The sequence below is a fragment of the Pundamilia nyererei genome, unplaced genomic scaffold, assembly GCF_000239375.1.
Source record: "Pundamilia nyererei isolate P.nyererei 1_Seehausen unplaced genomic scaffold, PunNye1.0 scaffold00028, whole genome shotgun sequence".
In the NCBI taxonomy this organism is placed as follows: Eukaryota; Metazoa; Chordata; class Actinopteri; order Cichliformes; family Cichlidae; genus Pundamilia; species Pundamilia nyererei.
The window spans coordinates 1,167,504-1,193,716 of NW_005187429.1; the positions used below are offsets into that span (position 1 = coordinate 1,167,504).

The window sequence follows — 26,213 nt, forward strand, 5'->3', positions numbered from 1 at the left end:
CTGCTCATGTTGAAGGTAAAGTCTTGTGTTTTTGTCTGTTGTTCTTTGTGTGGAAACAAAACATAAAACCCACAGCCCTGCCGACTGAATGGATAACATCTCTCTGTCTCACCGCATTGCCAGAAAGTGAAATGTCAAAGATGCTGTGTGGGTCTCTAATGATTCATTAATCATGCAGATTTTGCTGAGCCCTAAATAGGTCACACAAGCTTTTGTTGGTGTGGGCGTGTGTATATCTGTAACGGCTTTTCATGACTTAAGGAAGCCTAAATAATTCAGCCGACGGGGCAAGGTGCTTGAGGAATCTCAAATGGCCTTTGGACTCTGTAGGATGGAAAACACTCAAATCTGATCAGCCGGATTTGCTTTCACACTCACACAGGCTCACAGGATGAGGAGCGGGTGTTGTGTTACTTATGAGTTTCTATTGTATACAAGTCTACAAGAGATCTACCAGCCATGTCAACTTGAGTCAGTGTTATAGCACACATTCATAAATCCAACTTGGTTTCCGTGTTTGTTCCTCTACCCCTCCCTTTGCGTCAGGTCCTTCTGTACCCATGTCGAAACGTCCAGTTGGGGTCCCCCAGCCCTGGCCCATTCACCCTCATCCTGCAGAACATGCTCGCAGGTCCCACTTTCTTCCTCCACCTCCTCCTCTCCTCCCCCTATTCCACACCCGGCATGCAGAGGAGAGCGCTGAGCGGCCTCATCTGGTCACCATTGTCCGCCCATGTAGCCAAAGCACACTACGGAAGGTGAGCTAAATGTTGACTGTTTTTGGTAGCTCTTTAAAATAAGGCACAATCTTACTAGTGCCTCACAGACTACTTATGAGACATGTTATTACAACCATTTTTGGATTAAAACGATATCAAAAAATCCCCTGTGGTGACTTTAATGCTTTCTACTTGATAATAATGCAACACAATGATGGCTTGATTCATGGCAACTCTTCATCAGAAGTGCTCATACAGTCCACTGGAGATGTTTATCTAATGAAGAGAAGACCCAATAAGATAAAGGAAGTGTTAGTAGAAGAAAAGAAGGGACACTCTAAAAGTGATTCTTATTAATAGCTTAGAATCAACCTGATTTATTAACCACTTTAAAGACAGTATTGATGATTTATAAATCCCTTCTAAAAGTGATGATTTGATGTTTTCAATTTCTAAGAATATAATTTAGATGGGATGAATTTCCTAACCTAACAGTGATTTTTGTCTCTGGGCTTGCAAGGTAACAGTATTGTTGAACCGCAGGGGTGTGGTGTCCTTTGAGCAACTGCTGTTGGATATCTCAGAGGCACTGGGATTTCCTCGCTGGCACAGAGCTAGAGTCACACGTCTTTACACAACTCATGCACGAGAGGTGAGGCCCAACCATGACCAGATTATCTTGAAATAGGAGCAGGCAAAAATGTGCAGAAGGCCCCTATTAACCTCCTGCACCCCACACATTCAGTATACAGTTCAATGTCGAGATTTGTGGTCATTTACTCCAACCTCAATTCTGAAAAAGCTGGGAAACTGTGTAAAATTTAAATAAAAACAGAATGGAACGACTTGCATATTTTATAAACTGAACATTTATTTACAGTAGAACATTGAAAATATATAAAATGTTTTAACTCAGAAAATGTACCATTTTTTAAGATCAAAGACATCCAACACAGATTTTTTTTTGCCCTGCCTCTTGCACACAGAGATTTTTCCAGAATTTCTCTCTGAATTGTTTGACGATGTTATGCACTGTAGATGTTTGGATATTCAAAGTTTTTATATTTTTAGGTTAATTTTTACTATTTGATAATGATGTGTTTTTACATTGTTCTGAAATTCTTCTGTAATTTGTTAATATTTTTTGTTATAGATGGTTGAGCCATGTTACTGACCTGATCACAATTAACCTAAAGTTCTAAATTATTCCTCTGGCTGTTTCTTTTTAGTACCACGTAGTTTTCCAACTTTTGAGATGCGTTGCTGCTATCAAATTAAAAAAAGATCTGTTAATAAAATACTGTATAAGGCTCTGAGATTTGCAAATCATCTCATATGAATATTATTTATATTTGGCACATATTTCAGACTTTCAGACTGAGGGGGAAAATGTGCAACTATAAAACCCCATTTGTGCAAGGTGCACAGTTGTTGTTGTTTTTTTTTGTGTTCAAAAATGTTTTGAATGCTCTGATTTGGACACAGAGAAAACATATTTGGACATAAAGCAGTATGGTGTGTATGTAAAAGTGACAAAGACTGGGACTAGGGGTTCCAGGTCTTCAAGACCGTGTTAGGCTTTGCTGTACTCCACAACTGACTGACAAATGAACCAATATAAACTTAGCTAAGAATAAAAGATATTCAATGTTTTCTTTTCACAATAAGTTGCACATTTTTCACAGGTTTAATCTGAGAAGCATCCCTCACAGTTTGCTCTGTACAATGTTGAGCAAAATAATGCACCTTGATAATATATTTGAGGAGAAGAATGGCTTTCTCAGACAAATGAATCATTGCACAAAATCTATTAACTTTGCTTTTATAATTAGCGAAAGCATTTTAATATAGGTTGCTACAGCCACATAATCACAGTACATGAAATTAAAAGAGGTGGAAAAGATCAAAAAGAAAAACATGATTTTATATTAAATATAAATATTTTAGCAGCCTTATGAAATTGATAGAATTTTTGCTGCAGATCTGATGTCTGTGCGTGTGTTTTTTTCACCACTGTCTCTGTCTATCACAGGTTAAGGGGGTGTGTGATTTTTTCCGAGGGGAGGTCGCCTTCCTGGCTCTTGGTAAGACTCGTCCTGAGTTGAGCAGTGTGCAGGAAGCTTTGGAGGAATTATTTCCAGAACATTCACATTACCGATCAAGTGCGCAGCGGGCCTGGGAGAAGAGACTAAGGCCACCGCCAGATAAAGCAGCCAAGGCTGACAGTGGGTACAGCGAAGGGACCGACAGCAGTGGGACTAACCAAGAGACATGCCAAGACACAAATACACATGCCAAGCCTTATACTAATACTCACGCATCTCAACATACAGACACACATGAGGCAGACAAATATAATTCTGACACACAGAAGTTTCATAAAAAGAATTCATGCAGAAAATCTGTTCACCTTCCCAACCACCTGCAGAGGCTAAATGTGAGGGGAGGAGTCAGAGTGCATCAGCCTTCTCTGATTGATCCTTTTAAACATGAAGAGGTTCCAAGAAATGCAGACATACCATCTCCTACACTTTGTGAAAACTGCTTAGTGAGAAGACTTAAACATCAGAGTCCACAACCGATCAGTGTGCTATCAGCGAGGGTCCCACTTCCTCCTGTGTCAAAGAGGCAAAAAGAGCAGGAGGCAAAAAAGCCGGATATCTATAACAACCCATCAGCTCCTCGACCAATCAGCAGAGATGAGGAGAAGAGCCATATTCAAAGTGCAGCTCCAGATATTGGTGAAGCTCTTAAAGAATCACAGAATAAAGAAACCTCTGACCCCCCCACCGATGGCAGAGACGTCACCCTGACAGACATCGAGCAATGCTACGAATTTGGACGTGTGGTTGGAGACGGGAACTTTGCGGTGGTGCGAGAGTGCCGCCGTCGTGACAATGGTCAAACCCTCGCCATCAAAATAGTAGAGCGGACCAAACTGATTGGTCGAGAGCACATGATGCAGAATGAGCTGAGTCTCCTGGGGAGTCTGCGTCACCCTCGCATAGTGAGGCTGTTCGCTCACCACCACACAAACACTCACTCCTATCTGGTGATGGAGCTGGTGAGTGGAGGGGATCTGTTTGAGGCCATCAGTGACCGGGGAAAGTTTTCAGAGGCAGAGGCAGGACTGATGGTGTCAGATGTGAGTGAAGCTCTGAATTATATCCACTGCAAGAGCATCGTCCACAGAGACCTCAAGCCAGAGAACCTCCTGGTGGGTTTCAGGGTAGTGAGAATGGTTGTTGGGTTCTCAAGTTCTTGTGTGTAAAAAATGATAATCAAGCTTCTTTTTTTCATTTTAACATAATACTATTCAGGGTTTTCCCTGGCTTAAAAAGGGTCCTTAAGGAGGGTGACAACAAACATTAACACAATTGGACCCCCTGGCAAAAACACTTTGTTAACTTAGTTAGCAGAAGTCTGCCTTCTCATGTTATTTATGTTTCACAACATACATATTGTGTAACATCAATAATTACACCAATGAGACACCCACACCATAAAACCTAACATAAGTCAATATTAGTGGTTTAAAGCAGTGCATAGATGAGTTGGCAAGTGTGTGACACAATACATGCGTGCTAAAACAAAATGAAAAATAACTCAAATGAAAGGATACTTCTGCAACAAAACACATGCATGCACACAGCAAAACATAACATCAAATAAAAGTACAAAGTATATTTTTTATGAAATAAAAACAGGTCGGTCATAGTTTTGTCGCATGCCCATCATGTTAAGTAACATTTGTTAAACTAATACCTTTCTAGATTTGTGGTTAGAATACAATGACCATTAAAAAAACCCCAAAGCAAATAGATACAGTTTAATAATAATGAATAAACAGAGATAAATATAGATTTAAAAAAAAACACTGCTAAAAGCAGATGGTAGTTGAGATCCTTTATGTGTCTAGTAATCTTAAGTCTAGCAGATAAGACTGAGCCTAGAACTGAACTTTGTAGTACGCTACACAAACTGAGGTTAGAAGGAGAACCGCCACAAAATGACTTTAGATTATAGCAGCTATTCTTCAAATTTTTCTCCCACCAACACTCAAGTTTGACACACTCTCTGACTTCATAAACCAAAACAGCCACATCAACACAACTGTGCTGTCAGATCATCATACAAGTATTATATATAATGTCTGTAGAGTAAGAAAGTGCAATTATTTTTTAAACTCCAAGATGCACAAAAATGTCAATGGGATAAATATTTTGATGACCTCAAAGACTCAAAAAATTCAAACCCAACTTTGCCTCCGTGGCTCACTCTGTCTGTGTTTTATTTCACCTACTCCCTTTCTCAGATAGAGCAAGTCACTGCTGGCATCTGCAGGCTGAAGCTGGGAGACTTTGGTCTTGCCATGGTTGTAACTGAGCCAGTCTTCACCATATGTGGCACACCCACATATGTAGCCCCAGAGATCCTCTGTGAGACAGGTGAGGACTTTATGTGACTCCTCTGCCTGAATTTGGGTTGCGTTTTGTTATTCTGAAAAGTTGTACTTGTTTTTTGACTGTCAGGTTATGGTGTAGCAGTGGATGTTTGGGCTCTGGGTGTGATTCTCTATATCCTGGTGTGTGGCTTCCCCCCATTTCGCAGTCGTAATCGTGACCAGGTAGAGCTGTTCCAGCTAATAAAGCAGGCACAGCTTAATTTTCCATCCCCCTACTGGGACCCCATATCAGAGGGTGAGTTAAGTATAAGTGTACAAGTAAAAGTAAAAGTACTCGTGTAAAAGTGTAAAAGCAAATATGTGTATACACACATATTTACAGCGTGTTTTTTCTCTGTGTGCACTCGTGTGCAGAAGCGAGAGGCCTCATCCGAGCTCTCCTTCAGCCGGACCCCACCGTGAGGCTGACAGCAGAGCAGACCCTCCTGCATCCCTGGGTGAAAGCAATGGCTTCAACTTGCAAGCAGAGGGCGCTCACAGACAAAACTCCGAGAGACACAGAAGCCACTGAAGGAAAACCAGAAACAGTCCAGAAACCACCTAAAACAAACACAACAGAATCACTGACAGACAAAACAAGAAAACGCGCCATCAATGAGGAGAACGCACTGAAGGAGCTCGGCAGACAAGATGAGAGACAAACAGCAATGAGCAGTGGAAGAGGACAGGATAAGAACAAACCAGCAGAGCAACATCTAGTGGAGGCAAGCCACTTATCCCCACAGGACGGAGAGCACACACCCTCAGAGGCTTCGACTGGTCAACATAAACCAGAGGCTGCCTCTACAGATAGACGAGAAACACAGTGTCCAAGTCCAAAGCTGCTGAACTCTAAATTCAATCACCTTGATTCCCCCACAGCAGCTGAAACTGAACTTCTACCACAGATTAAGACACAAGCAAAACAGACCAGAATGCAGACACCTACAGGTTCTACACCTCCAACCAACCCATCCTCCACCCCTGCTTCCTCTCTGCATCAACAGAACTTAACTTCTGCACTGCAAAACCATAACAAACCAGACGCACATGCCACCACCATTGCCCACCCTCCAACTCTGTCCTGATGTTACTGTCAATCTCCCATTTGTGTGATGAGATCAGGGTCATTAATTTCATTGTTCCGGACAATACTGTTGATTTCTTGGCAGCTGAATCCTTCAATGGCCTGCAGATGAAGCGATTTTTACTCTCCTGGGGATGAATATGGTCGGATTAATGAGGCTGGATACATCTCATAAATGTATGTAATCCATTTATCCTGCAATCAGAAACTAATCACCGTGTTGTGTAATGACCGAGTAATGACCAAGGCACTGTCTGTGCAATACTGTGAGAGAAGGATGGAAAGGAAAATAGTGAAGCGCAGTTTCTGATTTTTTTACATGCTGGTGCATTAAAAATGCATTTTTTAGTCAATTTTTGGTATTTTTTCTTTTTCTTCTGCAAATTATGGTTAACTTTGAGAGTAAAAGGTCATGTATGCCACTGGTTTTAGTAGTTATTTTTAGCTGTAAGCTGAAGCTGATCCAGCCTCCTTTTATACTTGATATACTTTTATACTAAATGTTCTTTCCTAGAAATCTGTCTTATTTATCTAGCAACATTAGTTTGTTATCTGCTCATGAAATAAAAATATACATACATTTATATATTATTTGTCCAAATAAATTCTGTTGGCAATACAGTGTGTTGGGTGTAACCAGCTTCTGTAAATTTGAGTTTATGTTACTGATCCTGTGTGATGACAGACAGCCATCTGTGGCAAATGGGTATGTGGTAAGCTCAAGTAAGTAATGAAGATTGCCCAACACCGCGAACAGGGTGAGCACATAGGGCTACTGGGTAAAGTGCGTGTACATAGCTGAGTGGGGCTGCAGGCCATTCCACACAGACCAAATAAGGCAGATCTGTGTGTCCAGTGGGAGTGGTTAGATCTGTCCCTCCTGACTGCAAACAGCTGACCTTCTGACATCCTGCCCACCCCACCCAAAGCAGCCAAAGCACAGGCATAACACCCCCATCCTTTACATATGAAACCCTCCCAGCCCTCGGTGCTCCTCAAACAAATATCTAGGACATGCAAACGCTTATAAATGCTTATGGCCTCGTAGTGGTAGTTATTCGAGCACTACATGTTTAGGGCTGAATAATTTATGTATCCTTAATAAGCAACATCAGATGAACCCGGTTTGATAGATTGCAGCAGGGATATAAACATCGAGTCGGCGTACCAGAGTACCGGAAACGAGGTTATTTTAGTCAAAAGGTTTTGATAAAAGTTATATTTATTTGTTTGTTACACAGCAGTCTTATTAGTAAATATGTTATCACGGTGTTATAATATATACAGTTTAAATTATATAGAGCATGTGTGCTTTGGTGTAGTACCCTAATTTCGTCGCATATCAGGTTTTAGTCACCTTTCAAGCCCTGCCATACGCTGACCCACAGGTGCACACTACGCATGCGCCTTTAAAAACTCTTTAAATACCCCAAGTCATCTGCCACAACAAAACATTCCGCTGTCAGCCCATTCACGGCTGTGCTATAGTAGTTACTGGCGCATAAGAGGCCCTGGCAGAGACAGACAAATATTTACTTTCATATCTGCGTCTCTGCTAGTAATCTAAATCGAGAACCTGTCTGAGTATTAACGAAATTGACCTGGAGTCGTAAAAGGCTGTGTGGGGTGAAGTCGGGGGGAGACGGACAGGAGAAAAAAAAAACCCAAAAAAACAAAGATGGCTGTGTAGCTAGAGAGACAAGTCCCAACGGAACTGTCTCCAGCAGCAGCTTTAATCACCGACACGTCCCGCGAGTCCCGCGGACAGTCAGCCGGTACCGGAGCAGGGACGCAGGGAGCAGCCGAGCCGGGCCCGCTGATGTTGTAAGCCGCTGTCATTGCGAGTAACGGCGTCGAGAGAGGGCACCAACAGCTGAGAGAGCCCGGGTTGTTTTTGTTCTGCCTGGGCAGAGGGAGAGGACTGCTGTGTTTTTGTCAACGTAGCTAGCCGCATAGTCTGCTAGCCTAACTGTAAGTCACCCCCCTCCCCCAAAAAAGTCGACATTTAATTTATCAGATAGTCGTGATTACATTGTGCACATGCTGTCGTTATTATTCATTAATTGGCGTGTTAAGATACAAGTTTGTGAATGTAGGGTCGCGTTAACAATAAGTTAGCCTGCATTCCTTCCTGACTGCCGAAGCGCTAGCATAGCTCACGTTAGCTTGCTGTCAGCTGACCGTTAGCTTGACAGGTGGTAAGCTAACCCCGAGCTAACCTGCAGGTATTTCGGGCTCAGCCTGGTCGCGGCAGGTACATAACAGGCTTTTCAAGAAAGCCACCGTCATGTCTTCACTGGAAGAGCGAGACGTAGGCGTTGCGGCCGCCCCTGGCTCCTCCTCGGCCGGCCTAGGGGTCGGGGCCGTGGGGGTAGCTGTGGAGGCTGTCGCTGGGGTCGCAGCCATGCAAGAGGAGGTCGCGATACGTCGAGAAGGGCCCGAGCCAGACCCAGACGAGCCACCCAAGAAGAGGGTGAAATTACCCGAGGGAGAGGCAGGGAAGCTGGAGGAGAGACTGTACTCAGTGCTGTGCTGCACCGTGTGCCTAGACTTGCCCAAGGCGTCTGTATACCAGGTAAACATGTTGTCAATCACAAATCTGGCCCCCTCCACCCACCCCACAACCCCAAACAAACATCAGCACACCAGCTCAACCTCATAATAGAAGTTGCCCATGTGTCCCCAGCCCTCAATCCCCACTGTCAACCTGTTGAATGTGTTGGCCAGCTCCATTTATTTTTAGTGATACTGGATCCGACAAAGGCCCCAAGTGTCAACAGCAGATTGAGCCATGAGGCCAAGAGACCAGACACAACCAGGCCAGGTGGTCAGCTGTACTGGCTCAAGTTTATAACATAATACTGTGAATTATCCTCAGAGAGAGAAAGAGAGAAACAGAAAAACTACATCCCCAACCCCAACCCCTCATAAGACTCCCAAAACCTAAATCGGAATAATCTTTTGTCCTTTCCTTGATCTTTACCCCAGCTTTCTACATAATGACCCCAAACTTCTCTTGTCAATGTCAAAGGAGCACATTTGCTAAGTCAATCATTGTCCAGGTAGTCATCTGCATTTACATGCCTGACTACACAGTGTTAATCTTTAACATTTATCGGTAATATAAACACAACGCTATGTTCTTTCAATACATAATATTCTGCACATGCATCCAGATATATTGTGCTAGGTTTGTTAAGCCCAGTTTCACACAGAAAATGACATCATTTATGTAAAAAGAAGTATAGTTTCTTCTTTGAGTTATAATCTGTCAGATATTTCACAGAAAGAGGCAGACAGCCTGTTCAGCAGATATAGCCAATTCAGTATTACAACTTAACCAAAATTATAAATAACCAAACATTTAAGCAAACGTGTTGAATGGTTTTACACTAAATTATTTGTTGTAATATGAATATAAATTAAACTGACCACTCTTTCATATTTATAAGTTGTTCCAGTTTATTATTTAAATAAACCCATGTAACATATGATCTGTTATTTCATTAATATTTGACACATTTAAGTCAATATTTATTCTCTAGGTTTCTTCCTGTTTAACAACATCACAAGATAATTTATCACTTTCCTCAGACCTTCTGATTGACCCGTCAGCATCTTGTTTTTGTCCTACTAGTGTACCAATGGACACCTGATGTGCACTGGCTGTTTTATCCACCTTCTGGCTGATTCCCGTCTGAAGGAGGAACAGGCCACATGTCCCAACTGCAGGTAAACCAGCAAATAAAATGCCAGTGTGGATCCCGATTTTGGGGACCGGTAAGTTAAGCTTAAGGGTGACATAAATTAAACGTGACTCGTGAAAGAAACGCAAAGGGATATGTAACGTCGCATTCGCAGGGAGATGATCAAACAAACATATAATATATATGAGGATCAAAAGAATTTGGATTTATAATATTTAAAAAAAGAAAACATATAGATGTTAATAATCGCTGTATGTGTGACAATGTTCACACAAAGTTTAGTGCCACCTGTGTACCCAGCTATTATGGATCTACAGTCATTATAGTGAGAAGAAGCTGCTGGAGTAGATCCAAATGTTTAGAAAGCATGCTAAACAAAACTATAACCAGCGACATTTGCTGCTTAATATTTTATATTTCATCTTTTGCTTGTTAGCACTGGGCCTCTTATAAGAGAAACATTCTCACGGTTGAATTTTTAATTAGGTTTATTGAAGCATGTTTGTCTGACATCTGAATTTTTGCACAAACACAAAAACACCTTAATTAGTTTTACTCAGCCTTATAGTACGCTTGGCAACAAAAGACATAGTACTCAGTGGCTCTTGGCTTTACTTTGCGTCAGTATATTCTACATACCTCAAATCTTAAATATACCCCTGCCCTGAGGTGTGATTTATGCTTTTTCTCCCTGTTTGTGTAGGTGTGAGATCAGCAAGAACCTGTGCTGCAGGAACCTCGCGGTGGAGAAGGCTGTCAGTGAGCTGCCGACAGAATGTACCTTCTGCCTAAAACAGTTCCCCCGCTCCAGCTTAGAGAGACACCAGAAAGAGGAGTGCCAAGACAGGTACACACACACACACACACACACACACACACACACACACACACACACACACACACAGAATGACAGTTTTTCCAAGTTTTGCAGCACTTGTAGCCAGAGAAAGTGAGAAATGAGTTCCAGCCACTTTTCTTACAAAAGGCCCCAAAAGCATCAAATGAAGTGGGCTCAGGAGAGTAAACATACGGACATGTGACAGTAGCATGATAGTGTGTGTGTGTGTGTGTGTGTGTGTTGACGCGCTGCAGAATCACACGGGGTTAATGTGGTGAAGCAGCTACTCCAGAGGAGAAAAACCACTAACATGATTACAGACTGCACATTATCTTGTATGTGATACTCATGGCTCCTTATGAAGTCCTATGGGGTTGTTGCTATAGCGATAGGTGACCCTGCTTAGAATACTGGTATCTGTGCGAGTGTTGCTATGACGACTGCCGTTTCGCCAGGTGTTATTTTTTTGTTGTTTTTTTTTCTTTCCCCTGTTCGGGTCACACAGAAAATGACGGCGGTCTCCCGCGAGGAGGCGCTGACGTTGGCTCGTACCCTCGGGGCCGTTTGCTCATTAAGATATGAAGTTTAATACGGCATAATTACAGTGCATGATTACAGGTGTTTTTGTTGGGAATCCTTTTTAAATGTCCGCGTAGGCCAAAACTTTCCAGTCAGAAGGTTGACTTATGTAAGCATGGCTTCAATTAGGCGTGCCTCGTTGCAGAGACTAACTAGTACCTTTCACATTACTAATAGCGCGCGTCAACATGTTCTCGCTGAAAAGCACCGCTATAAAGGATGTAGCTAATATGAATACATGCATTTATTCCTTGTGGTTGGGTCTCATCTTTAGTGCAGCATTAATTTTCTTTAGTTCCCAGCGCACATTAATTAATACCTTTGGTGACTGTAACGTCCAATCACTACACGTGTCACGCATTTATCACAAAGGACCTGTGGAAAGGATGTCGTTTATGTACACCCACGCCTTTGCTTCCTTTGCGCTCAGCTGTTTCCCCACCATTATCTTGCCAGGGTGACACAGTGTAAGTACAAGAGGATCGGCTGCCCGTGGCAGGGTCCTTTTCATGAGCTACCAGCACACGAGAGTGAGTGCTCACACCCCACGAAGACTGGAACAGAACTCATGGGAATACTGGGAGAGATGGACCAGAGCCACCGCAGAGACATGCAGCTGTACAACAGCATCTTCAGCCTGCTGTGTTACGAGAAGATTGGGTTTACAGGTAACCCCCCCCAAATAAATAAATAAATAAAAATAAAAAAGAGGATAAAATTGTTTGGTGATATCTGTGCCTGTAATTCAGTTTTTGTCCTCATCACAGCCTTTCTCCTCCTTTCTAATTCATGCTGCATTTGTGTATCCACCCAGAGGTGCAGTTCAGGCCGTACCGCACTGATGACTTCATCACTCGTCTGTACTATGAAACGCCGCGCTTCACTGTCCTCAACCAGACGTGGGTGCTGAAGGCCCGCGTGAACGACTCCGAGCGCAACCCCAACCTCTCCTGCAAGCGCACCCTCTCCTTCCAGCTCATCCTCAAGAGCAAGGTACACTCGCTACCCACTTACTTTATTTTTAGGTTTCTTCACGCTTGCTGGATTTCACTCTTCGCCTGATGTGGTTTGAATGGAGAGGTTTGGAGACACTTAAGGTCCTGGAACTGACTTTACAGACAGATAATCAACTCTGTTACCATGACTCTAACGTGACTCTTTTACCATTTGTGCAAGAGACAAATTTCAAACAGTTTTGGAAAGAAGAGAAGAAGAGGCTAAGGGGATATTTGGTTTATCATGGTAGATTAGAGTATTCTCAAGGTACTTCTGTTTGAACACAGACGTTACCATGTGCGCTTCACATTACCGAAACTCGTCAACCATTTTGGGCTGTATAGAAAATTCAAATGGTTTCTGAAAGATGCGAGCCAAGAAAAGAGCGTTACGGGTTTAGGCGGATTGGTTGTACACACAATGATTGTTATTTAAAACTTCAAGGGAAGTCTACATTTATTTAGTTTTAAAAGACTTTTGGTTAGAAGAGACTAACCAAAAGGTTAGAAATAAGGCAGGTTAACAACCCCAAGACCCCTGTCTAAATGCACAGAGAAGCTGCGGTAACTTCAGTGTCAGTGGTCACTGGGATTGCATGTTTACAGTCTCATAAAATAAGGCTTAAAAAATGGCTTTTTTTTCTCCCCACACATGTGCACATTTTCACAGCATTATGGCTCCCTTTACAGTTACAGTGAGACATGCCTGAACAGACCAAGAGTGTTTTTATGTGTCATTTTTTTACATTTTCTCTTTTTTGTGAAAAAAGCAGCAATATCTAAAATTACCACCAGTTATTGCATTATGAGGGCGAGGAATTCAGTTATGGAGAAGAAAATTTGAGGTAATAGAAGAGCCCATGGGCATTTCTGATGATAAATGTGTATGTCAGCGATACTTTGAAGTTGCTTATTCTCGCCAACCGACTGATCAAAGTTCAGAGATTTTCAGATGAGTTTTCACTGTAAAATTTGAGCTCACGAGCTGGAGCCGGCCCCCTGCTCTAACCTGGATGTGTCTCCACAGGTAAACTCGGTCCTGGAGTGCTCCTTCCTGCTATTGAAGGGCCCCTACGACGATGTGTGGATCAAGCCGGTTATCCACCACCACTCCTTCAGCAACGACACCAACGAGACCGACTACGTCCCGCTGCCCATCTCCGACTCGGTGGAGTGCAACAAACTGCTGGCTGCCAAAAACATCAACCTGCGCCTGTTCATCTTCCAAGTCCAAAAATAAAGAGGAGCGAGAGAAGGAGGAGGAAGATGGAGCAGGGGTGGGGTGGGGGTGAGGGGTCAGAGAGAGGATGTGATGATTAAAGAGAGACACCGCAGAACCATTGATACCTCTTAACACAAAAACAAATACATGAACACACACCTTCACACAGGGTACACGCTTCTACACACACACACACACACACACACACACACACACACACACACACACACACACACACCACTAATTACACACACACACACCACTAATTACACATACCTCCTTTTGCTTTTAAAAGATAGTCAGACCCCTTGCCCGAGAAAGCTGTGAGTTGCTATAGAGATGGGTGGGCATTGATATGAGATTGTGATGGCGGGGGTGGAGCCTGCGAAGGCACGGGTGGGAATGTCGGCAGCAGAGGAGGAGCGGGAGGGGGCGGGGGGAAGTTCCCAAATGTTGGTGTGTACCTGTGGTTCGTGAATGACCTTTCAGTTCCTGACACCCACAGCCAAAGGTAGCACACACACCAACCGAAACAGGTGTGGCTGTTCTGTGCGCGTGTGTGTGCATGGGTGAGAGGGAAACAGAGTTGTGTGGCGGGGACCCCGGAGCACAGCCGCAACTCTGCTCACCTGTTCAGGTGTCCCAAAGACGCGTGATAATGTGAAAACAGAGCGACCGACTCTGCTGAGCTGGAGCACGTGAAGGATTGTGTGTGTTAGTCTGTGTTGTCTTTTCTCCTCCCTCTACACACTGTACGCCTGAGTTTCCCCGCGAAGCTCATCATCCCACCTCCACCACCCCCCCGGTCTGCATTTCATCAAGAGGAGAGACGGCCTGGCTGCGTGCATGTGTTTTAGTTCTTCGACTTATTCCTGCAGCTGGGGGTTATATTTAACCTTCAACACTAATACCATTTTAATTTTCTCTTAACCCCGAGTATTTAAGTACCCCTGAACTTTTTCTTTCTTTAGTTGGGTTTTAGCGTGTGAACGGCCACCTGTGTAGTGCATACATGAGTGAGTGAGTGTAGACAGATCCAAACTGTGAGATTATTTGCAAACGTGTCTCCAGGTGAGCAGTATAAGCTTAGAGGACATTACTGGCAAGGCAGGACCACCACAAGACCTTCAAAGCCCCCCCCAAAAAGAAAGTCCCCTAGGGGTTCACAGTGTGTCAGTTAATTTTTGGTCAATTATCGTCTTTATTTGTTATTTGCATCTCTAAAAGGAAATGTCATCTAGCAGATGGATTATCACAGGATCAGTGTAGTTCTCATTGTGCATTTCTGGAGATTTTTTTTGTGTTAACTTGTTGTTTTTGTTATTTTTGTGTGTTTGTGTTATAAATCAGGTGAACCTTTGCTTTTTAACTAGATCACACTGGGTTTAAATAAATTACCACAAACTGACTGACACATAGGAACTTCTAGGGACAGTGTATAAGTGTGTGCTGGGATTCAGCAGGAGCATGAGTGAGTTCCTGTTGTCTCTACACCCGATCCCCCCCCTCGCACCCCAAATCTGTGCAGCAGGGTTAGCCTCAGAGAGTCTCAGGGCGATCAGGACTTCTTCATTCATCTGCTCAGAGATCAGCAGCCGTCTCAAGAGGCTTTTTCTGAAGGTCAGACTTCAGGTGGTGATGGATGGTGTGCGTGTGTGTGCGTGTTTGTGTGTGTGTGTGTGTAGAGAGGTGGTGTTTTACCTAACAAGGGTGACATATTAGTGTTAGACTTACTTGAAGGAAAACGAAGCAACGTTACTTAAGTAGATTCTACTGTAAAGCAGATAGATCTCTCTCCTCCTGACCTCTACTTCCTGTATTTCTGTGTTTTAATGCTTTGTCTCTATGCCAGTGGACTCACTCATCTCACTATGGCTGTACATGTGCCTTTTATTAAAGATCATGGAACCTGCTTCTGCGTGTCTGAATGTTGGGGGCAAAAAAATAGGCCCGGCTCGGCGAAGGCGTCAGCCCGTATAAATTATGCATTCAGCACCGCAGAGATGAAAGCTAAATTTAATTTTAAGGCCCGGTGTGGATGATGGATATGTTTCATTGAATTTGAAAGGGGGGGGGGGGAGATATGAATAACTTTGAGTACAAAATGGCTTGTTCAGCTCCTGAACAATAACACATTGGCAGTTATTGCCTGCATGCAAGTGGCTACATCACAGCGAGATGTCAGCTGTCTGAAGACTTAAAAAGAGAGGAGTGCTGTGTGTCTGTGAAAACTAGTTTGATTTCTGGGCTGTAATTAGTTGGGTTCTGATTTGTTTATTTGACTTGATGCTGCAGGAAAAGCACGGGTGTAAAAATAATAAACGACAGCTGAATCCCATTTAGCTGCTTCACATTCAGGGCACTGCTGCTGTGCCACTGATTTACTGGGACACTTGAATAGAGTGGAGGGGGTCTTGCTGCGATTATTTACAAAGCTGAAATAAGTAGTTGTCCGTTTTATTACTTAATTAACAATCTGTATTTGTTTTTGATAATTTTGCTGTTTTCCCACATTCTGAAATGATAACATTTGTCTTCTGTGATTAAGGTAAAAACGAACACTATTCTCTTTTTTTTATTGCACAGGTTTCTAAGAGTAAGTCAGCTGCTGTAAGGCCTGAATAGACAGAATTTACTGTTGAAGATGTGTAATGAGGGTATTTAAACAGGAGGGGGCGCCTAAGTCTTACATTGGGGATCCTTCATTTGCTTAATAGTGTGAAAAATGGTATAATTTGTGCATTGTAAGCTGCTCTTCTTTTACTGCATGATCATTTTAGTCTCCTAGTAACACCAATGCCCTTTTGATCTAAAAGCCAATATCCTGATTGATCATACCAATCAATATGCTTTATGTAAATCCTTTACTTGCTTGCCATCAGTCTCTTATTTCTAAACTCTGGACTTTTCCACAGCGCACTGATCAAGACTGTTTATGTCTGGGTGTGTGGTACGTTTGGCTGTCCTCCTACACTGAGCTTTATTTCCTGGTGTCTTGTCTCATCTCAGCTCCATCTAATGCCATTAGCATGATCATCATCATGACCATCATCATCATCATCGAGTTCAGAGGAAACAGAGTCAGGATGATATAGAAATGTGACCTCATCAGTCCAGCCACAGCACTTTATTCTCTTCACACAGTGCATTTGCTTAAAACACAATATATATAATTTAATATCAATATAAAACTCCATTTGTGTATATAAATTATGCATTCAATACAGCAGCTCTTATATATACTTTTAAGCTTTGGTACAGTGGAACATTTATCTCTGAGTGCATGTGTGCATACAGCATATCCAGGGGGCATTAGCAGGAAAGGGGGGCAGGAGGTTGTGTGAAAAAAGATGTTTATGTGTTAACCATGTGTGCGTGCGAGCGAGTTCACGCATTGACTAATGTATCAGTGCTCGATCAGTACTGTGCACTCCAGGCAGGCGTGCTGAGGTTAGCGCAGGTAGAAGGTTGGCAGCCGCTGAGGTGGGAGGGCTGGGGCACCACGCAGCAGTAACCAGTCTCCCCACCTACCCCGGTCACAGCTTTACTTTGGGGAAACGACACCGGAACGCCTCCCTGCAGAGAGACAGGGAGAGAAAGAAGCAAAGTTGGTGCTGGGAACAGCTACAAGAAGCATTTAGTGAGAGGGTTTCTTCTCTGGGCTCAAGCAGCTTCAGACTGATGCCCAATGAGACCTTTCTGGTGTTTACCTGAACCATGCTACACTGATGGGAGGCAACCGGTGAGTAGGCGCCCAGAACAGCCTGGGGCTGGGTGTGGGAAGACTGCTGCACCCTCACAGCAGGGGCATAACCTCCTAGAGACACACACACATATATAAAAAAGAACATTATTAATTATATGATACTGGGATTAATGAAAGAAATTAACCATATAAGACCATTATAAATATTTAAGAACACGTCAGAGGAGATGCAAGATCTGGTTTGAGGCTTCAATACTGCTTTAAGAAACCATAAAAATACACATAGAACATAATTAGTCTTGAATGTGTAGATCAGTGGTTCTCAGAATGTGGTCATAAAGAAATTAAGCTGATTGAATATGACTTTCATGGAAAACAAGAGTTTTATTATAGTGAGTGGAGCTATATCCTCTATTTGACACTCATTCATTATTTTGTTTTCTCTTTTTGAGAAGAGCAAATTAAAAATAATATCTAATTTGTTCCTCAGTTTTATCTGTGGTAAATTTGGTGGGATGCAGGTTATTTCACTTGGTGCTGCTTGGGAAATTACACTTGCATGTTCTCCATCCTTCACTCAGTCCGGCTGATGGAGTCATTTAAATTTCCTGCCAACTTTATACAATAATTTATTTCGTAAATTGCCGCAGATGACGGGACTGAATTGTGTCTTCTCGCTCTTTGTCACTGTGATGAATAGAAGCAGCAGGAAAAGAGACCGGTTCACTGTGAGACCCTCAGACTACATCTCTGACAGTGTAACGGCCCCCTCCTCTACTGCCACAGCTTGTTTTCTCTCTCTCTCTCACTCACACGCACACAGGAAGAATGTACCTGTTGGCTGAACAGCTTGGCTGTGGACTTGCTGAGTGGGTGAGGCAGGCCTGCATCCATGCTGAGCTGAGGTAGGGTAATAATACACAGGCACCTATAGGACATTTATAAGAGTAGCTTTATTCAGTGTATGATTGTCTGTAATTATTCCTTTAAAATGTCCGTATTTAACTAAGAAGAGACCTGAGATATAAAGCGCTGGTGTATCCTTACCTGAGGTGAAGGCTGGCAGTAGTTGGCAGGGTTGGGAGGAGGGGGAGGAGGATGAAGGGGAGGCGCTGCATAGATGTAACCCTGACTGGAAGGGTAGAGAGGTGGGGCTTCACCCACTGACTGACAGCTCACATGAGCAAACTGTGAGGAGAGCTCTTCAATCTGTAGGTCAAAAGAAAGGAGGTCAATGCGCACAATACTTCAAACGCACAGCAGTGGAGGTGCCGCGCTGCGATACATACTGTAGAGTATGGCTGTGGGGGGGTGACAGGTAACATCTGCGGAGCTGTGTAAGAGACAGACGAGTACTGAAGCACCTGAGAGAGACACACATATGGAGACAGAGATAAAGGCACAAACAGTGGCATGTGCTTGAGTGTCAGCTAGACCGTATCTTGCATGTAAAGCACATCTTGCTGTGCGTGTGTGCATGTTTGTGTGTGTATGTGTGCTACCTGCTGCTGCGGCTGCTGAGGGGGGGAGCCCTGCAGCTGAGTTTGGCTCCTGATTGGCTGTTGATTCTCTGGAGGGTTGTACACAACCGGGGTTCCATCAGGGTTGAGGAAAGGCTGCCCTGAGAGGTCAAAGGTTGGGTATGAAAATGTGCTTGTCTTCTTTAAAATAATATCTGTGTGTGTATGTGTGCGTGTGTGTGTGTGAGCCTCCGTTTGTGTCAATTACCAGTATGTGGGTTCACTAAAATGCTTCCCGGCGGGATCCCATTCTCAATAATGTAGCTGGGTGCCTGCTCCTCCATGATGGGAGGAGACGAGTGAGGACAAGTGGATGGCAGTCTGTACAGAGAGATGGAGCCTGGGAGCGTTCAAAAGAAGAGAGGAGGGAGTTTTATTATAACACCACTTAACAGATACCACATTTCCACACCCCACCTGTCTGTGCTACAGACATAGCGCGCGGCCCCTCGGCGCAGTCTCAGTGACGTTTTGTTCTTCCTGAAGATGTGAAGAAGGCTGGAGGTGTTGTGTGAAAATTTACAGCTATGGTGTGCGAGCGCTCATGGAGTTAAAAATGTTCACACCACAACTTCCACCGCTTTTCGCTAATTAGATGCAACCACTAATTTATAAACAGTGATTTTTCCCAAGTGCGGCAATGGCGCCGATGGCGCCGATGTCTGCGCATGCAAACGCGAGCGCTCAGGTGCGGATGAACCGACACGTCTCACCCTTTGATGAGTGAATTTACACCTTGAACGTGTGACACAGGAAGTGTCACAAAGTCATTAAATGTTACGCTGAGACGAAGTACAAAAAAAAAGAAAAAAAAAAGACGCACCTGCACCTCGTGCATCCCAGACGTTGTTAGCAGGTTGGCGGGTCTTCTGGGCGGCACTTGTCCATTGGTAGGAGGAATCTGACTCTGTGCTGCTCCAAGGTCGGGGGTCGTTGCTATAGCGACAGTCAGTCTCTGTGCTGCTCTGCCTGCTGCTGCCTGTCCAGCTGGAGCCTGAGCTGTCACGGCTCCCCCTGTGAGGCACATCCAGAATTATCCTACCGTCTTATTACCCCATGAGAGGTGCACCATTAAAAAGCCACTGAAATGATCTCTAAAACCTTTCGTTTGTGCCAAGATTCCTAAACCCTGATTCCCACAAACTCATGAAAATAAAATCTGGGTCTTATTCCTGTTTCTGTTGAAAAGCTGTGTGCCAGCCAGGCTGACCAAATTAAGATGATAAATGACTGTGCATCTGTGCCGACGAAGCTCTACCTGAAGAGTTTCCTCCGGGCCTCAGCATCTGGATAGTACTCGTCCACATGCCTGCACACACACACACACACACACATACACACAGACATATATAAATGTTCTCATCTAAATATAAAAGCTGAAAGGCTGAAATGGAAAAATTGCACTGCAGGCAAGGTTACCTGGTTTCTGCATGGGCGCTCTCTGGGGTGCAGAATGGCTGTAAAAGTATGGCAGAGAAATTAGTGAAAATCCTTTCTGTGCCCGTGCCGCTGTGTCGGTTTTGTCCTCCTTGCTCTCTTTCTCTCACCTCTTTGTTGAAAATGCGCTCCCGTGCTCTTTGGTACTCCTCCTCTCTCTCCTCCACCGACTTGCTTTGCCTCTCTTGGAAAGGGTGGAGACGTCTCTGCTGTGAGGAAGCAAAGAGAGGCCAGGTGAAATCATCAATGGGATCAAAGTCACTTAGGATGGAAATTTCCCAAATGAGCTGCAATATAGGAGGTCAGACAGACCTGGTCATCTGAGCTGTTGTCTCTCTTTAGGATTATTTTCCACTGCTGGATCTCCTCTGTCTTGTCCTTATGCACCTTGTCCACAAAACGCTCCTCGGGTCTTTGACAAAAGAAGTTAGGACTGCTGTTAAGTTTGCACTGAAAAGTAGCGCACTACGGGAGAAATGCACATTGTACTTGCTTACATGCGTGTGCTGCTGGTCCGGTTGATGATGACAGATTTGCCTGTCTGGTCTACATTGTGCTCCATGCCAAAGTAGGCCGCCACCCGATGGACCAGCATGCGGTGGTAGGATGACATGTGAGGGAATTTTTTAAAGGGACTGAGAGAGGGGGAAAACAAAAGGAGAGATACGGGAATAACAGAGGAAGAGGGAAAGCGAGTGGGAAGGTGAAAGTGAAAGAGAAAAGAATAGACTTTAACACTCCAGCGCTATCATAACATATTCACCTAATCTTTAAAACGTGAGGGTTTTTTTTTAAAAGCTCAGTGAAGGTGTCCTTTCACAGACACACACACACCTATTGCTGGTGATGAAGTCAATCATGTCCTGCTCCAGTTTAAGCAGCATCATGCGGTCCCTGGGGTTGCTGTTGAGGGTGTCGACGATAAACTGGTGCAGGTCTATGCCGGTGGAGTCGGTGTACTCCACACTGGACTCTGAGAGCGACACGGGCACAGGCAGGATGTGTTATAAGACAACAAACACAATCCGAAATTACACCGCAATATTAAACACCCCAGGAGAGCCACATGTAAATAGCGGCACAGAGTCCAATTTTATTACATTTTATTTGCTTCCTTCTTTTCTTTCTTTTATGAGATATTTCAGAAAACACACACATACCTTTGGACAGTGAAGGTTTCTTTGGATCTGTGCTGCTCTTCTCCTGCTCTTCCTCTTTACAGGAAGTTCTCCTGTTGTCATGGCAGCTCGATGAGATGTTTGCGTCTGGAGGTGCCTGAAAAAGAAAGAAAGAATAAGTTGAGTGTGGTGGTGATGGTGATGAGGAGAAGGTGGATGATTATGTGTGTACGTGTGTTACCTCGGTTTCCTCAAATGGTGGGCAGTCCTCACAGACAGCTTCAGCACGCACTAACTTTGGTCTAGCCTGAAACACACACAAGCAATATTATGAATTCATAGAGTCCAATGCAATCAATATTTTAGAAAGAATGAATAATGTGAGGCAGAATTATTTTAGCTTACCTTGACTTTTTTCTTTGGTTGAACCTGGCTGCACTGTTTCTGCAAGTAAGGATACAATTTATTATAACAGCGTGAACGGGCATCGGTGGAGGGAACGCATAATTTTCAGTGGATCCACGCTTAGTGTTGCTTACCTGCTGCTCGAGCTTCTTAAAGTCACTCTGACACTCCACGCCCTCCTTCTGATTGCACGGGGGCAAGCATGACGTAGGGGAGGGGCAGCTGACGACGTCACATGACGTGACAACGGAGGGCTTTAGGAGGACATCTGTACTTGCTACAACTGCTTCAGTCATCCTTCTAAAACAGAAAAAAAAAACAACTTCCACTCTGAGCCTGTTTACCAAGTCGGTGTCTGCATTTGTATATTTTACTGCTATTTAAAGATATTTTGCCTGCATTTGCATGAGTCTCTGTTTGTGTGTCTGTGTGTGTGGGGGCACATTTTTTCTACCTATGTGGAGTTGTTTACTGTTGAGCCTCACAGGTGAATGATGAGGTCATATATCCCATGTTCCCACAGGGCAGCCAGAAACACAATTATCGTCTCCGCCTCTGCTCGCCTCCTCTACTGTTCTTCTCTCTCTCTGCCGGCACTTTACTGGAGAGGGGGAAATAGCCTGAAGAGTTCAAATAACACAGGAGGGGAGGAGAAAAAAAACTGTTAGTGGTCATTTAACAGCAGAAACTGCACTACACATTTGACGAACACACTCGGAGCATAAAGCTGCTGGAAATGACATCAAGACGATCAAGTAGCTGAGCTTGTGTGTCTCTGCTTCCAAAATGTTCTCCTGGCGTCACAGTTAATCACTGCCTAACACCAGCGAGCGTTTTACAGTAAACACGCTCGTGTATCGGTGACGGTAACGCGCAGCCCAGTGCTCGGATGCTGCATTTGCTGTGTGTATTTACGTGTGTGCGCGTGTCTGCGTTCGAGCATGTCTGCGAGCTTTTCTTAGAAGCAGCAGCTGTGGAGAGTATCACCCGATCCGGCCCGCTCTGATATTCCTAGAATACCAAGCTGAGTCTCTGATCCCAGTGGTGAGAACATAGCTGAGACCAAAGAGATAGACAGACGGGCACGACGCAGTGGCATTCCTCCATCATTTCCCAACAGGGCCGAATTCTGCTGTAAGACACAGCTCAAGGGGACACTTACTCCTGTAACACCCGGGACAGAATAACGAGCTCAGAGGATGCAGAGTCCCACAGCATGCTTATTTAACACCCGACTGGAGATGATGGCAGCCTTTTTTGTTCAAAAAAAAAAAAGAAGAGAAGAGAAAAATCATCTGTCAGTCCATGTGCAACCAAAGTGGTGTTTATGCTCCAGTGAAATGAAACACTGTACATGACAGCAAAAGAAAGGGAATTATTCTCAGTATGGCACACAGGAGACTAAACGTGTGTGTTGGTCTAACATTTTACGTACTACTTAAAGAAGGTGAATCATAATGTACTGATGTGTAGTATTGATTATAGTTTCAAACATACTGATATGACCATCTGCTGATATTAGTTTTGATGTCTTAACACAAAGCTGGAAAAAAGCCGCTTCTCTGTCTTGGCGTTGTGATCCTAAGAAAGAAGAAGCACTTCAGAGACACACACACACACTCTCAAACGGACATCATTTCAGAGACTCCCCAGCGTGATGTTGGCCAGTTGCTGCTGAACTGTCCTTCAACCAAAACAAACCAGTTTCATGAGCGCTGCCTGAGGCCGACCCTGACCTTGCACCTCGGAGAGGGGAGGGGCGGCGAGCAGTAAACGACATACAATCAAAGACAAACTGAGTATTAAATGAGAGGGAGCAAGCTGCTGTTGAGCTGCGTTATACCTCAACCGTTGAGAGGAGAAATGGAAAGACGGAGCGGGACTGGGGAAGGATATGCACAAGGAAAACAAGACGAATGGAAGGTGTGGGAAGCAGGGGATGAAGAGAGATGAGGAAGCAGTCTGTGGAGACTTTAAAGGTGAAGAGGGGTGACGGGAGGCGATGGAGAGAGAGCGAGAAGAGTGAAGAATTAACGAGGGAGAGGCTCGCCGTGCAGTCTGTCTCCGGGCTTTTCAGCCGACGGCCGTGAAGAGAGGATTTGAGTGGAGCTACCAGGTTTTTTGCGCTGAGCACTGCAGAAAGTGGCCGGCCGCCCGGGGAGAAGGTGTGACACGATCATTAGCGTGTGACGGATGGCAGCGGGAGGCAGGGAGCGCCAGTACCCGCTACATCATCATCCATCTGCTGCTCTCCCCGAAGCCTCCAACCTCGGAGCCACTTACTCACCAGGACACCTTTCTTCTCCAGCCAAAAGCTGCCTGGCTTATACACACTGAGACACAGGCGGACCAGGGGGAAAATGTCCAGAAACTACTTTAGATGGCCACTGTCAGCTAAAGCGGGTTATATTAAGTCCTCAAGCCTGCCGCAGCCATGTTTGTAATTAAGGCCAATGAAGAGAAAGAGAGAAAAGAAATCTGCCTTTGAATAGCAGGGCTATAATTACCATGCATCGTTTAACACAGAGATCCACATCATTGCTTGTGTGCTCTTTACACTTGTAGACATTTATCTTTACATTTTACCACCTCCGAGGAATTCATTCGCATCTCTCCATCTCAAGAAAACCTACAAAAACTAAAATAAAAAATAAAAATCCTCGCTGCCTCTGGCCACAGGAGCTGCTGCTGCTGCTTGTGTTTTGTCTCTAAAGGCTGCAGCTGAATCTAAAACAAGATTTCATATGTTTTCTCCCTCAGCCCGGGAGCTCATTAGGAAATGGCTCAGTGACAGACTGAAAATGAGAGAGCAAGTCTCTCTGGTGTTAAAACAATAACTGAGAAATTTCGAGGCAAACTCGCCGCTTTGTTCATCCATAATGTGTACAGCCTCTGCCCCCACAAGCTCCTAATTGGGCTGTTTTTGTTTCCCCTCTTGCATAATATAAAGGTGCCTCTTTTTTTTTTTGTTTAGACATACAGTATATATTCATTCCATTGCTTGCAGGTTTTTACTTCATCTCCTTGCTGCTGCACCCTCCACTTTAAGACAGTGAGAGATGCATAGGAAACTAGGCTACACATGTGAGATTTAGGTTACAGCACCTGGGCGGCCACAGCAGTCTTATCACTTAAGTATCTTGCGGGTACGACAGCTGCACTGGTCTGCAGCTGAAGTCGAAGGAAAGGCGAGGAAAACACCTACTGTGCATACATGCAGATACAAACACACATACATGCAGCTCATCAGGGAGGAAAGGGCTGGCGATAGAGGGTTAAAACAAACACACACACACATTAAAAAAAAAAAAAAAGTAGGCTGCAAGAAACAGGTGGCATCTTCATGCACAACTTCGAAGCATCCTGTTGACCCATATAGCGGGACGGGCCGGTGTTTGATAGGGCATGTGCGGTCTACTTTCGGGTTGCGGCTCTCTCTCTCTCTCTCTCGGTCCTGGAAGCTAGAAAGCCGGTGGGAGCGTGTGTCGCATTAAGCTGACACACCGGGGCTATTTTTACACCAGGGGCAGGGAGTGGACCTCCTGCTCCGGGACTTCACCGTGCTGTCAGCGTGAATCGGAAGGATGGCGGATGTAAAGCAGGAGGAATAATGTGGATGTTATAGAGGAGGGGCAACTTAAACTAACATTTGTACACTTAAAAACACACACGAGGAAATAAGAAATATTAATAAAGTGGCGGATATTCCTTTGTTAGAGCATAACGGACCTCTTTACTAAAGTAATAATACGCATATTGAGTTGACAATAAGAGGCTTTTATCGGCGGTTATCAATCCGCGGTGTCGCTAACATTTCCCCCTGTCGCTACAGGGGGAAATGCGGCTGATAGGTGCGCCCCGGGGCGCAGTTAGCTTGTCAGATTACCGGTGTTAGCCGCTGTCAAAAAGGAGAGCCAAATTACAAAACAATGTTCAACCCAAGTAGATGAGTCGGTGTGATTTTTTTTTTAAAGTAAGTGATACAAAGAGGAAACGGAGGTGACATAACAGCATCAAAAGAGAGAGGGGAGCGTCACTGTCTGCCGGCGGAGTGACCGTTAATCGAGCTAACCGCGGAGATGTACAATTGTTGCCGCGGTGACGGCGTCAGTTAGCTTACCGTGAGCAGGCTGATGTCTCCGGAGCAGCTTACAAACCGACGGTCCGCCGTACACCCTGCCTCTGCTGATTGTGAGCTCCGTTGCTCCTCCTCCGCCTTTTGCCTATCTCTGTCGGAGCAGAGGAGCAGGGAGGGATGAAGGGAGGGAGAGAGAGAGAGAGAGAGAGGAGGGCCGACAGCTCTGAACCCTGAGCCACGCGCCCACACACACGCGCAAGGAATGCACGAGAGCCGGCCCTCCAGCAGCCCACTCATCTCCATCTCGGTCCCTGCGTCTCCCTCGCTGCAGGAGCGGCTGTTTCTCTTTTCAACTCGG

General features: G+C 44.5%; 3 protein-coding genes across 7 annotated transcripts in view; 2 read left to right on the forward strand and 1 right to left on the reverse strand.

The window, feature by feature from the left end:
- Positions 1-6,562, forward strand: part of dclk3 (doublecortin-like kinase 3) — a 7,248-nt gene extending 686 nt beyond the window's left edge. The window contains exons 2-7 of the mRNA XM_005728324.1: positions 547-758; positions 1,240-1,371; positions 2,752-3,936; positions 5,035-5,167; positions 5,252-5,419; positions 5,539-6,562. Coding sequence (XP_005728381.1) covers positions 547-758; positions 1,240-1,371; positions 2,752-3,936; positions 5,035-5,167; positions 5,252-5,419; positions 5,539-6,251 — 2,543 coding nt within the window. The 3' untranslated portion in view covers positions 6,252-6,562. The remainder of the gene's footprint in view (positions 1-546; positions 759-1,239; positions 1,372-2,751; positions 3,937-5,034; positions 5,168-5,251; positions 5,420-5,538) is intronic.
- A 1,131-nt stretch (positions 6,563-7,693) lies between these two features.
- On the forward strand, positions 7,694-13,794 carry zftraf1 (zinc finger TRAF-type containing 1). 2 transcript variants are annotated; one of them, XM_005728326.2, is made up of 7 exons: positions 7,694-8,221; positions 8,476-8,825; positions 9,888-9,982; positions 10,661-10,804; positions 11,831-12,042; positions 12,189-12,367; positions 13,397-13,794. In XM_005728326.2, exons 2-7 carry the CDS (start codon positions 8,538-8,540, stop codon positions 13,607-13,609), a joined length of 1,131 nt encoding a protein of 376 aa, XP_005728383.1. In that variant the 5' UTR covers positions 7,694-8,221; positions 8,476-8,537; the 3' UTR covers positions 13,610-13,794. The 2 variants fall into 2 exon arrangements, with proteins under 2 accessions (XP_005728383.1, XP_005728384.1); XM_005728327.2 differs by having other exon boundaries at positions 8,491-8,825.
- A 2,884-nt stretch (positions 13,795-16,678) lies between these two features.
- Positions 16,679-26,201, reverse strand: arpp21 (cAMP-regulated phosphoprotein, 21). Of its 4 annotated transcripts, XM_013909641.1 has the most exons (21): positions 25,898-26,200; positions 22,940-23,029; positions 22,232-22,397; positions 21,912-22,077; positions 21,778-21,816; positions 21,614-21,679; positions 21,415-21,529; positions 21,089-21,227; positions 20,752-20,889; positions 20,567-20,666; positions 20,365-20,463; positions 20,237-20,274; positions 20,076-20,126; positions 19,641-19,831; positions 19,026-19,157; positions 18,800-18,918; positions 18,587-18,661; positions 18,345-18,506; positions 18,132-18,225; positions 17,302-17,408; positions 16,679-17,167 (listed from the first exon to the last, which is right to left on the reverse strand). In XM_013909641.1, exons 4-21 carry the CDS (start codon positions 22,071-22,073, stop codon positions 17,009-17,011), a joined length of 1,986 nt encoding a protein of 661 aa, XP_013765095.1. In that variant the 5' UTR covers positions 22,074-22,077; positions 22,232-22,397; positions 22,940-23,029; positions 25,898-26,200; the 3' UTR covers positions 16,679-17,008. The 4 variants fall into 4 exon arrangements, with proteins under 4 accessions (XP_013765095.1, XP_013765096.1, XP_005728385.1 ...); XM_013909642.1 differs by lacking the exon at positions 22,940-23,029 and having other exon boundaries at positions 20,365-20,460; positions 25,898-26,201; XM_005728328.2 differs by lacking the exon at positions 22,940-23,029 and having other exon boundaries at positions 22,263-22,397.
- Positions 26,202-26,213: the final 12 nt, after the last annotated feature.

Coding starts and splice junctions, on each gene's coding strand:
- zftraf1 (XM_005728326.2), top strand. CDS start 8,538: ATGTCTTCACTGGAAGAGCGAGACGTAGGCGTTGCGGCCGCCCCTGGC. Junction 12,043..12,188: donor CGAGAAGATTGGGTTTACAG/GTAACCCCCCCC, acceptor GTATCCACCCAG/AGGTGCAGTTCAGGCCGTAC. Junction 12,368..13,396: donor AGCTCATCCTCAAGAGCAAG/GTACACTCGCTA, acceptor GTGTCTCCACAG/GTAAACTCGGTCCTGGAGTG.
- arpp21 (XM_005728328.2), bottom strand. CDS start 22,073: ATGACTGAAGCAGTTGTAGCAAGTACAGATGTCCTCCTAAAGCCCTCC. Junction 20,464..20,566: donor ACAACAGCTCAGATGACCAG/GTCTGTCTGACC, acceptor GCTTCCTCACAG/CAGAGACGTCTCCACCCTTT. Junction 18,919..19,025: donor TTTAGTGAACCCACATACTG/GTAATTGACACA, acceptor TTGACCTCTCAG/GGCAGCCTTTCCTCAACCCT.